At 32.8% G+C, this 13,801-nt stretch overlaps 1 protein-coding gene across 5 annotated transcripts in view; it reads right to left on the bottom strand.

The window, feature by feature from the left end:
• LOC115214842 overlaps positions 1-13,801 on the bottom strand; it is a 206,426-nt gene that overhangs the window by 113,167 nt on the left and 79,458 nt on the right. For all 5 annotated transcript variants that reach the window (XM_036505572.1, XM_029783879.2, XM_036505575.1 and 2 more), the window contains one exon: positions 5,714-5,820. In XM_036505572.1, the coding sequence (XP_036361465.1) occupies positions 5,714-5,820 (107 nt within the window). The remainder of the gene's footprint in view (positions 1-5,713; positions 5,821-13,801) is intronic.

The following is a 13,801-nucleotide window of genomic DNA, read 5'->3' as shown; positions in this document are numbered from 1 at the left end:
ACATTGAGTAGACAGCTAAAAACGTTTACATGAATAAATTACCAGAAAAACTATTCCCCTTGAAACAGGTAACACTATAACTAATATTCATTATAGCTGTCCTTATATGTAGTTATAAAGACAACACTGCAAAGTACTAGACTAAATGGTTAGCAATATTAAACTAAACATAAACACTATCAATATCACAAAACTCCAGATGGTGGAGGTCATAGGCCTTATTACTTAGCCATTTAAGGAACACGTCTTGAGCTGATTTTCTCCTTTTAATCTCTCCAAGCCAGGGTCAACAAAACAGGCAACAGGCTCATACTGTGATTGATTATAATGGAATTGCTTATAGGTTTATTTGCACAGGTGGAATGGTTTATATTGAAGCAATTATTTGCACAGCTGGATGAATTTTCTGTTAACTATGCAACTATAAAACAAAATGGAACAAGTCATGCTCAAGAACATCAGCAGTAATGTTAGAACTTATGACTATATGGTCTGTAGTCAAAGCATCTTAACCTCACATCCCAAAAAATGCCAGAATATGAAAATTTATGGGTTAAAACAGACTAATACTTATGAATAATTGTAATATCTGTTATTGAATACCTTTTTCTCTGCAAGATAATTACCATATTTTAAGATCGATAGGAACCCTCTAGTTTTGGGGGCTTAAAATTTGGAAAAAAGGTTTTGTAAGAGATTATAATATCCATGTATAAGAAACTCCCATACATTTTTTGTTAACTAATTTTTGTCAAAATGGGTTCCTTATACACATTAAAATATGGTATATCAGGCCAGGTAAAAGGTAAATTAAGGAAGGTAACAGTCTAATGGCTAATAAACTGGAAATTCTTTTCAGTTTGTTTCTTTAAATTCAGTTACATCCGATTGATATTTTCTGTGAAAAGCCATCATGCCTATTTTCATGACTATCAATAAAAACCAATTATTTCATAAAGACATTTACTTCCTCCGTCTGTCCGTCCGTCCGCCCACCTGCCTGCATCTGTGTGTGTCTCCATGTCCCTGTGTGTGTGTGTATCTGTCCATGTCCCTCTGTGTATGTGTGTCTTTAGGTAGGACAATCAGTTGATAGTGCTATCAGTGTTTGATATCTGTTTTAATTGGTTAATGTATACATTGTCGTTAAAGTATCAGTCCATTTATATTAGCCTTTTCATGTGAATTAACTTTTACTTTTAAAGATTTTATATAAACTACTTCACTTTTCTCTGAAAGTGAATATACTAAACAATATGGAGATTCTGCAAAGCTACAGTGATTACACGGTTGCAATGTGTCCCAGGACCCATATATACTGCATGTGTATCTGAAGCAAGCCAGCCCAATGGACTGCATCCCTCTCCAAGACACAGTCAAACAGCACTACAAGCTAAATTAGCCGTTGATTTTATAGTACTGTTGCACAGCTTATAGAGATAAGTACCGTTTTTACAATCTACTTCAGTATCTTTACCATGAACAAAGTGCACTGCTGGTGACAGGAAATTAACCACCAATCCTTTAGATAAGCTAGCACCCTATCAACTTTGCCATCTGTGGCTCTTAAATTGGATACTTAACAAGACAAGACCAGACCACCAAATGAAATGAATTGTATTCGAAATATTTCAGTGCTGGAAATAAATTATATAACAGTCACAAAAAGATTTCCCCATTAACAAATTTTATAAAACATTTTTCTTAAATAAGCTTTGCACCAAATCACTAATTTAACTAATAAGTTGACATTTACAGTAACTTCTAGTTAAATTGTGAAAAATATACCGAGTGAATTCAGACTAGCAAAAGCAAACTGAAAACACTAAGTACAAATATATTGCCCCATTTTCAATTATATAATTGCAATTTAGTTAAAAAGAGAAATTAAAATTTCAGTTAATACTGAGTAGAATAAAACAATGAAATAATGAGTAATAATAAATTTACAAAAGCATCATAAAATTAATAAATCAGAAATCTATCCTAAAAATCTCATGACAAAATCAGAAAAAAATATGTAATTATTCACTCCCATTGTAAGGCTGCAGGAAGGCATGGCTGTGTGATTAAGAAGTTTGCTTCCCAACTATCTGGTTTCAGGTTCACTCCCATCATATGGCACCTTAGACAAGTGTCTAAAACCTCAGGCTGGTCAAAAATAAGATTTGGTTGATGGAAATCAAAATAAGCTTGTCCTTTATGTGCAGGCATTAAAATGATGAGGACATATTGTTTTAACATTCACTTTTTCTATGCTTTTATGGGGCAGATGAAATTTGAGGCAGATCTATAGTTGGGTGCATTGCATCTTGTAGTCACATGTTTCCAAGCAAAGCAATATTTCCCTCAAGGCATTTTTTCACAGAACAGAGTCAAACAACATTTCTTGTATGATAGTGTTGCTTGTTAACCATTATGCAATGCCAAGACAAGGGTAGACACACAATGGACTTCTTTCATTTTCCATCAACCAAATCTACTTACAATGTTTTGGTCAACCTAGGGCTTTAGTAGATGACACTTGTCCAAGGTGCCACACAATGGTTTGGAAGCAAGCTTCTTAACCACACAACCATGCTCCATCCTCACCCCCCACCCCACACACAGCTTTAAAGAGAATCTATTTAGACAATGTTTATAGACTATATGCATTGTTATTTAAAGAATTCTTTCATTTATATCAATTTAGGTACTGCAACAAATAGAAATGTCAATTTGCAGTAGGAAATTGTAGTCCAAATAAAGAAACCATTCTACAAGTAAAATTTAGACTTTTCATAGAAAACAGTTATGGAAAAAGTAAATACTTGAAAGATAAAAGAATGGTAATGATAGAGACAGGTCAAAAATATGTTGAAGTAAGAAATTTCAACTGCAAAAGTAAACATTGAAAATATAGAGCTCCTACCCACCCCTTAACTACAGGTTTTATTTAACTTCAAAATTTTCTTGTTCTATGTATTAAATATGCACAATATGAACTTAAGTATTGTTTGTTATGTAGGCAGCATTTCAGAATTATTGAATATGGGTATTTAATTAGCTTGTTACCACTTAAGAAAAAAAGTTTTGAGTTTATATTCAACTTTGTAGCTGTTTTTCTCTCTTATTCTGGTGTCAGTTATCTTTTGTTCTTACACTTTGTAACTACAGGAGTAGAACAACCTCACAAGCTTAAGTTCTGCAACAACAATGCACTCAAAACTAGAGTGACATTAATGACAAAAGATATTCAGTCATAGAAAACAAGCCAAAAATGAGAGATGCAGTCCTTCAAACTATTTCAGAGAGCAATAATTTCAAATAAGAGCTCAGATCATGAAAACCTACCCAACTCATGCCAAAATGGGAACTAGTCATAAAATTAAGATTTATTTTATTTTAATATTTTTAATGAAGCATGCATTAAATGTGCTGATACATTTGTATTTAAGAACATGGTTACTGTTTAGCTTGGTGCAGACATCTGGTTTGCCAGCTCCTCAAATCATCCAAGCCATGCCAGCATGAAAAACTGACATTAAATGCTGATGATAGTTACCCTTTGGCCTCACCCAAATAAACCATTACTGAACACACCAATGATCAAAGGTTTCCAGTTGGGGGCCAGTTTTCTGTCTACTCTAATATGCTCTTATTTATTTCAGTCTGTGACCATGTTGGAGTACCACCTCAAAAGGTTTTGTTGATGAAATTGACACTTGAATATAATTTTAGGCTTCATGCTTATTCTATTGATTTTTTTTTTTTTTTTGCTGAACCACCAATTTACAAAGGATGTAAAAAAACCAACATCTTAAGTATTAAGTGAAATGCAAAGAGAGACACACACAAATGTCTAAAAAGCGTTGGTCATCCTGGAGCTATAGTAGAAGACAATTGTTAAGGGTGCCACACAAGGAGATTGAATACAAAGCCAAAACCACATGTTTGCTAAAAAAATTTAACTGCAAAATTATGTCTGTGTATATGAAATTCTATACATTTTCACCCCTTTAATTTTTCTTCAAAACAGATTGTAACAGGGGATGTAAATGCTGTTTCTAACAAATTGAGCAATTGATTATCAGCTTCTCAATTGGCTCCATTGAAGACATTGTCTTTCCCTGTGATTTTAATATTTCCCTTCATAGGCATTGCATCTTAAGACATGTATTGAATATTTGCATAACTATTGCTGTACAGTATCCCTCTCCTTTATAAATTACTCTTTTATACTCTTTTATTAGTTTCAGTCATTTGACTGCGGCCATGCTGGAGCACCGCCTTTAATTGAGCAACTCGAACCTGGGACTTATTCTTTTGTAAGCCCAGTACTTATTCTATCGGTCTCTTTTGCCGAACCGCTAAGTAACGGGGACATAAACACACCAGCATCGGTTGTCAAGCAATGCTAGGGGGACAAACACAGACACACAAATACACACACGCATATATATACATACGACGGGCTTCTTTCAGTTTCCGTCTATCAAATCCACTCACAAGGCTTTGGTCGGCCTGAGGCTATAGTAGAAGACGCTTGCCCAAGGTGCCACGCAGTGGGACTGAACCCGGAACCATGTGGTTGGTAAACAAGCTACTTACCACACAGCCACTCCTGCACCTAAATTTTATATAAACTAATCCATTGAAAACCTAACAAAAACCAACAAATTTGGAAAAAACAATTTAAAAATGACAAGACAAAAATGCCTCTTTTCTAACATGCACAACAACAGGTGCATATTTTACAATACCTTAGTAAAAGTATGATCATCACAACTCTTCATTATTTTCGCTTTTGTGATCAGAGAAGATTTAAGAGATTGAAAACTATCTGATAATCATCTGCTTTTAATATAATTCCTATACTTTTTTTAATTGATTTCTATCTAATTAAGCATTATTCAGTGTTTACTTAATTTTAAAATTTTATTTTGTTTACTTATTGGAAAATCATGTAAAAAGACAAATTTTAGCAAAAGCTAAAATTTCAATATGTAATTTATTCCTAGTGCACATTATAGCACACAGTCTTTTAGTTCAAGATGATGTATTGCCAAGATTTCTAAGTACAGTAACTTTAAAGTACCTTTAAAAAGACAAAATTACTGACAATCTAAGTACAAACATGCACACATATATTTAGTCACTGTTCAAACAAGGCGCTGTTAGATGATTAAAGAAACTCTAAGGCATAATGTAAATTGAGATTGGTAAAGAAAATCCATGGGTTTGTAATTTTTATTTTATTTTTGAATTTCCCGCAGCGAACATGATTTGGGAACAGAGAAAGAAAAATAACAAAAACAAAAGGCGAGAAGTGGTGAGAGCACACGAGACAGAGGGAGAGATGGGGGAGAGAGAGCGAGCACACAAGAGAGAGGGAGAGGTGAGGGGAGAGAGCGAGCACATGAGACAGAGAGCGAGAGGTGCGGGGGTGGTGAGTGCATGAGAGAGCAAGAGCTGTGTGTGAGGGGAGGAGCAAGAGCACGAGAGAGCAAGAGCTGCGGGGTGTGGGGGTGAGCGCATGAGACAGAGAGCGAGAGCTGGAGGAAGAGAGCAAGCGCACGAGAGAGTGAGAGCTAGGGGGAGAGAGAGAGACGGGGGAGGGAGAGCAATGGCAAAATAGAAAGTAGATATATGAAACGAGTTAAATATGAATGGGAGAGACAACATTAAGGAATGGAAAAGGATTGAAATGATGTGTAAAAGCTTTAGAACTTACCCTGAGTAAGTGATGGATAAAGGTTGAGTTCATTGAATGCATCGCGAATACTATTGAAGGGAATACAATCTCCCTTCATGTATTTCTGGTATGTTGACCACAACTTTCTGTTAATAGAAGGAAAAGAGAAAAATCAGTCAATGGCTTATAATCAATTGAAATGATGTTTAGCCCCAGCGTAGTAATCATCAAACAGTTCTGATAAAAGGAAGAGCAATTGTTACTTTTTTAGAGGTATGCACAAACTACAATATATGTGTCCTTCCCTTTTTTTCTAAAGCTAAATGCTGTAATTAGGATAGGAAGTCTTGGCTGCTGTTTTTACCAGGATGAGTAACTATGTAGAGAGGCACCATCATTGGCTCACACACACAACTTTTATATATCTTGTCTATTATATATAATGAATAGGTCTGTATGCTAGAAGGTAGGCATTCTAATGACTTGAGGCAGGGACATGCAACAGAAATTAACATTCTGCCTTACAATCTTAGACTTGTAAATTTTCTCTCAAGATAAGCCCAGTGTGAAATGTTACAATTTACATTTTCACAACTATAAGCTTGTCATTTGGAAATTTAATGCTATTTCCCCCAATACAAGCAAGGTAAGTGCTACTAGATTGTTTACTCTGATATAAATAACAGCCAAATTTCCCTCAAATCACACTATTACCTTAATACATTAGATATTGTAGTTACAAAAAAAAAAAAAAAAGACTGCTTAAAAATTCTAGGGGTGGGGAAAGATGCTCAAAGCTGGGGTACCTTTGATCACAAGTCTGCTGAATCACAACTATAAACTTAAAAACATTAGGCTTGAGTATTTCATATTTTACAAAAATCAAATTTGATTTTCAATAAATACAAGCTAAGATAAACATTCTTGCCTTTATTAAAAAAAAAAAATGGGAAGAACCAATTTGTGCATAACCAAAGTACGACTTTAAAGTGGTCTAATTCACCAAATAGAAAGCAGAGAGTATCAGATTCACTGCAAAAAAGAGCAGAAACTGTATAATTAAGAAATGCTTCTTTGAGTTATAGTACTGTAGAAACCAACTTTTCTGGGGATCACTTTGATATTGACTATGTACCCCATAAAATCTTCAGAAGCACTTAATGACAGGTAAAGGAGATTTATACTAAAGTATAAAATTTTCAAAAACAAATGAAATATCACATTTTAAATTTATTGCTGTCATAAATTTGAAAGCTATCTAAGTTCTGTTCCTAATGATATTTTGCAGATAATCTGTCAAGTGTTACCATTCCATTCCTGTTGATCATAAAATGGTTCAATATTAAATGAAATCTTAATCATAAAGAAGACACCAGTACTTAGAAGATGAACATACAAAACCTGTTTATAGGCAAATGATTCAAAGTCATCAAGAACTACCATTACAAAGAAAACAGCTGGTGCTAATGAACTGATGTGATCCAACAACCTTTTGGCCAACAGATATGCAAGTTAATGACCCAACCAGATTACTTTTTTGTTAATTTTCCTTGAATTTCTAGAATTTAGATAAGAGAAAAAAACTAAGCTAATCAAAACAAAAAAAAAAAGAATTCCCTCTTAAGAACTGCAAGAGATAAGTGCTGTAATTAGTTGTGTATCACTAATACTTATTGAGCATGAAATAAGCAAATGAATACACACATAAAATAAAGTATATTTGAGTGAAGTAAAATTAGAATTTCAAAACTACAGTGTGTGAAATTCTAAAATATTTAGCTTTACGTAATTTTCTCTTTCTGAGCATCAAATTTATTTTCACAAGATTGATGTTTATTTTAAGAGAAGAACTAGTAAAGCATAGAAGAATGGGTGTCTTACTACCAGCATCTTGTAAAACTATATTCAAGAAAAGAAAAACAGAAAATCAGACTATCCTAGACCAGCTTAGTTAAGTGCTGTTAAGTAAGGGGTTGGAATATTCTTCCTTGTTACTAAAATACCACCTTGTAAATGCCAACAAGAATGCACTGATTTAAAATTATTCAGTGGTTATATTGGGAAGGTGGGAAAACTAAGATGATTAAAATCAATGAAGTTTTCAAATAGCTAGAGCAAGTTGTCAGATCCAACATAGAAATCATATTCCAGAGAAAGAAAAGTCAATAACTAAAATAAGAACAGTAAATAGTATCCAACAACATGCATACTTGTAAATAATAAGTAAATATGAGCGAATCATAGATTATATTGATTTCTGGCAGAAATCTTTCTTGGAAGTACTTGTTAACCAATGCAATTATATACTCCATTATTATTGTGTTACTGTTATGTAAGACAATATTTTTTTTTTAGAGAATGTTATGTCACCCACGTTAGCAGAACTGTGCCAAAGTTATAGCTAAGAGGAAAGTGGTCTGATGGTAGAAGTAAATTAACATCATTGTTACCACAAAACCAGAAGATGAATTTATTTATTTTATAAAAAGTATAAAAATTGTGAATTATTTCTATGCACTAGAGAAGAAAGTCAAATGAAATAGTAAAAATTTCAGCTTAAGAAAAAAAAGAAAAAAAACCAAAGGAGATTTCTACAGGATACATTGTATCTGACTACAGTCCAATTACAGACATTATGGGAGATTAATTAGCAGTGTACAAATTTTCTTTTAGGGCTCAATTTCTACCAAGGAAGGTGTCAATGCAACAGCTGTATGCTAAGAAGTTTGCTTCTCAACCACATGGTTTCAGGTACATTCCCATTATATGCCACTTCTTGCAAGGGTCTTCTTTAACCTTGGACCAACAAGAGCTTTTTGATGGATTTGATAGAAACAAAGTTCATCATGAAAAGAAGTTCAAGTGAATGTCAGTCATGCAAGCAGTGTTTCAATTCTTCTGATGAAGATGTCTGGTTATTGGGGAACTATTACCTTACTTGGAAACAGGCAAGGGTTGGCAGCAAAAAGAGCATCTGGCTGTAAAAAAGTCATCTCAACAGAATTCCTTTCATGGAAAAGTGGATGTTACAATGTAAAGATGGAATCAAAGAGCCAGTCTCTCTTATAACGAAGAGTGTCCAATTTATGAAATCATTTCTGACAATGCCTTAGTACCATGTATAACAGTTCTAAGGAAAGTATGAAGTCCAAAGCCTTGTGAGTGGATTTGGTAGGCAAAAACTGAAAAACTGTGTGCATGCATATGTGCATGCATGTGTATGTTCATGCATCTTGTAGGAGAATGATGTTCATTTTCAATCTTCCACAAAAAGCATGTTTAGCTATGGGAAAATATTACCTTTCTTGAAAACAGGTGAGGGTTGGAGATGGGAAAGGAAGGAGACTTGAAAAATCTGATTCAACAAGTTCCATCTAATCCATGCAAGCACGGAAAAATGGATATTAAATGTTTTGTATGTGTGCCCATATATATGCATATTCCTGTTTATGTACACATATGCCTGTATATGTCAGTAAACCAATTTCCATTTTCACAGAAAGATGTAAAATCTCTGCATCAAAAATAAAATGCAGCAGTTTGTCTAAATGATTGCAAAACTCCAACACAAAAATTATGATCAATTTAAAAATGATAAAACAGAAATAAAGAAGCACTAAATAATTCCACAGTGGCACAGTAATAAAACACTTGATGACTACAATCTTGTTTATTTGCACAATAAAACAAAGATTCAGCATAAAAAAAAAATTAAAACTTGTCAATTCCTATTAACTTCAAAAAGGCAATGATAAATACTATCATGGTTTTTATACTAATAAATCAGCAGAATATCAAAAATGAACATGAAAGGGAAGGCTGTCCTAGGATTAAAGTCTATAATAAATGGCTTTCCAACAGTTTAGTTTTCATCTGCTTATCCTAAGTCTGGAATTTTAAATGACAGTTTAAAGCATGTATACTCCAAAAGAATTTGTCTTGATCTATTGAGAAACTTCTAACCAATTTAAGAAGGATTAAGGCCTCTCGCATTCTATAGAGATGCTAAATGTTTCAGGCAATGGAAAACAATTGCTTGAAGAACTTCAAAGCCTCAAGATTAATATTAAATGAGCAAATCAAATTAGCTTGAAACAGCTGTAAACAAGAATACAGTCAATGTCTTACAAGAAAACAGAAAATCAATAGTAAAATGACAACTACTGCCATCTTATAGCCAAATGTAAATGAGAGATTAGCAGTCACCAACTCTGTTCCAAACATTAAACATGAATATAATGACATTGGCTAATATTTAGTGATCCAGAGAAGCATACCTCTTTTTCTCTTGTCATTATCATAAGGAAGGTAAACAGGGCCTCAAGAAATTAGTGGGAAGGACATAACCTCAGACCTGACCCCCTTAACCAAATACTTGCAATAGAAGAGACAAAAGCATCTAGGAAGTGGTGTTAAACTGGGCAATGGATAAAGTCTACCACCGAAGATTAACCCATAGCCTGTTAAAATCCTTAGTAGTTAAACCAAAACTGAAAATATAAATAGTAATTCATACATGGAAGTTCAAGTTTCATACCAAACAACTGTGATGAAGGAGTGTAAATATAGGCTATAATAAAACCAGGAGTATATGTTTGAAAGAGAATCAGTGGTAATTTGTAAGAGTTAAAAACCATATTAAATTTATTCAAGACAAGTAAAAAAAAATAAACAGTTCTTGGTTCATGAATGCTACTGAAGAACAAATGCAAACAGAAAAAAAAAATGGGAAATTGGCAGGTATCTACTTCCATAAACTATATTGATTACCTAATATTGATGACAGGTAATGAACTACATGTCCTAAAATGGAGGCTGAAAAAAATAACAAAACAAAAACAGCACCATGTCAATGAAATCAATAACTAGTATAACTGAACTTAATAGAATGCTTGAGAAAAATCAAGTAAATTTACAGTTGCTTGATGCATGACAGAAGTTCAAAGAGTTATTCTCGTTGAAGCAAAACAGAAAGAAAAATGTATGAACTAGAAATACCAATATTTCAAGGAGCTGTGTTAAGTTTCTGATCAAGTTGGAAATAGAAGAATAATTTTTTTTTTTTAAATGAAATAAACTAAGCAACACTTTAAAAATTCTGGCAAGAACCAACCTCACCCCACAAAAAAAAAAAAAAAAAAAAAAAGCTTGTTTAAGAATTCGCATCTATCAAAAACTACAAATATACATATTTTCATGTGTTTCCTGCCAACATGTCTAGCTATCACACACATGACTAATATATTTCAATACTATAATAAAAATACATAGCTATATAGACACAGGCATGGCTGAGAAGTTCACTTCCACAACTACATGGATTCAGGTTCAGTTCCACTGCAAGTCACTTTGGGCAAGTGTCTTCTATAGCTACAGGCCAACCAAAGCATTATGAGTGGATTGGGTAGACAAACTTAAAGAAACCCATTTGCATGCATGCACCAAGTTTATATATAGTTTAATATTGAACTGAAGAACTCAATACCTGTTTCCAAGCTAAGTAATATTTTCTCATGGTCAAATCAGCTTTCACAGGATAAGGGAAATGCATGACATTTACAATTATTATGTCAATGTATGTGTGTGTGCACGCATGTATGTGACCATCCTTAGGCTGACATCACATGATTGCTAATAAATCAAAGCCATTCAGTTCAAATATTCTGCAAAAACATGTTTGGGCATGGGAAAATATTACCTTGCTTGAAGCGGAATAAGGGGTGGCAAGAGGAAGGGCATCCAACCAGAGAAAATCTGCCTCAATAAAATCATCTAACCCATGCAAGCATAGGAAAGTGAACGCTTAAGTGATCAAGTGCATGTACTACTTTTATGAAAGTACACTTAAATAACATGAAGTTTAATTAAAGGCATTTCATGTGTAAAAACTTCAAATTTAGAACAGTCTGTATGAGTGTGTGCATGCATGAAGTAGAAGCATGCACACAAACACAAATAAAATTCTACTTAATCTCTAATCAAAATATTTCTTCAATTAATCAAAAAAAAAAAAAAAAATTCATAAGCCAAATGACATAATTCAGAGTAACACCACTTGTAATAACAGGAAATGGGTTACTCCTTAGATTATATCAGAAACTGAGTCAAAGACAACAATTATTTTGTTCAATTATTCTCAGTATTAGGTCACTAAATTTATACGAAATAATGTTAAGGGGAAAAAATGCATATTTTAAGTCAAGACGCAAAGAAAATAAACAGATTCATTACATGCCTAACTTAGGGTTGAAGATCAAATATCACAGTTTATATTCTAAGGCATTGAGCTGGAAAAATTAGAGTGCCAGAAAAATGCCATGCAATGTTTGTTCCATCTCTTTACAGTAAAGTACTAGGATCTATAGTACCAATTGACCCTTCTCTCAAAATTGTAAGTCTTCAATATAAATCAGTCATTTTCATCACTTGTCTACATCATCATTTCCGTAGTTTAAAGAGTCCAGAGAGGAGTGAGCAAGTGAGTGCATGTAGACTATCTTTTAGGCTGATGTTAGCATGATTAAATATTTAATTTGAATTGTTGCAGAATGGAGAAAAGACAAGCAAGAAGGTAATTTGAAAGGGATTCAGTGTCAATAAATTCACTGAGTCAATTGTAAAGTCAACAGGAGAAAAATGAAGGAAGGGAAGAGAGAGCATTAAAAACAAAGTAGGAAAATTATTTACAAATATATTTTTCAAAATTACAGAAAAAAAAAAAAAAATAAAATTTTGAACAAGAACACAAAATTCTTATAGCAAATTATAATTACTGACTCTAGAAACTTCTATTAGTTCTGTTTCATACTCAGATATTTCTATGAAACCTTTTTCTGCATAATTTTATACTTTTTACTCGTAACCAAATCATAACAGACAAGAAAAGATAAGATTGTGAAAAGAAAATGTAAAACTGCTCTTCAAACATTTGCTGGCAAGAAATGTAAAGAATATGCAAAAGTCATAAAGAATGAAAAAATAATGTAAACTAAGTTTGCAACAATTTCTGTGAAATTAAAACCAGTAGGACTGTATCCAAAGCCTTTAATAATCTACAAATATCCTTAAGAATATGCTAAGGGAAAAGAATATATGCTATTTTGGATTCTTTGTATTACTAAAGACAAACAAAAAGACAATCAGTTGGTTATTAAATATCATGGAGGGGGGAGAGAAAAAAAGGCTCTAATTCAGTTGGGAAAGATTTTCCAGTTATGTTGAAAATGCCAGAATTTCTAACTTTTCCCCAATCTCCCCACTAACATCTCATGAAAATCAACAGAAAGAGGAAAAACATCGGAATTTTAGCCTATTCAACATGCAAACATGCTTTTGAAATTTATGAAAAAAACCATATGGAGTGTATGTGAGTGTGTGTCTAAGTGTTACGTTATGAAATTTATTAATCTAACAAGGGAAAAAACAATTATCAATAGCGAAGAGAATACGCAAGTTTCTCAGCTGGTAAATGCATTGAGTAAATACATCCCACAACGGCTTAGCTAATACAAACCAGGCATTTTATAAAATACAGCCAACACTTGAGAGAGTTAAATCAATACATATTATGTGCTTGAAACAAAGTAAGAATATTAAGCAAAACAACATGTGATGAAATGAAATTGAAAAGAACGAATATTATACTTAAGTATTGTTCATGTTTGATGATTTACAGATAAAAAGTAAAAACCAAAAATATCTAGGCAATTCTGATGAAATAAGACGAGTGAATAAATGATGTAAATATGAAAGATTGATGAGAATTTTTGCTGATAGTTTTTTTTTTTTACCTTTTTATATTTTCTTCAGAATTAAAAAAAAGTACTACTCCAAAAGAATTTAATTTTTTCATAGTGTCTAATGGATTTTAGTTTTCAAATATAAACACTTAAATTGTTTATCTTTCCAATAATTGATTTGATTATTTACAGAAGTTGTCAGGAATCATAGGAAAAATTTGCTTCTATAACATCCAGAAAATCAGTTACTTTGAGATTAAAAAGAAAAGAAAAAAACCCTAAGTAATAAAGACAAAAGCTGAATAAATGATTTCTAAGAAGTAATCTGCATATTTTATCAAAGCACATAACCACATCAATGATCTAAACCTAATTTAAAGGTTTATTG

Source organism: Octopus sinensis, linkage group LG1 (genome assembly GCF_006345805.1).
Source record: "Octopus sinensis linkage group LG1, ASM634580v1, whole genome shotgun sequence".
Taxonomy (NCBI): Eukaryota; Metazoa; Mollusca; class Cephalopoda; order Octopoda; family Octopodidae; genus Octopus; species Octopus sinensis.
Note: the sequence above shows the minus strand (reverse complement) of the source record. Positions and strands in the feature narration are given on the sequence as shown.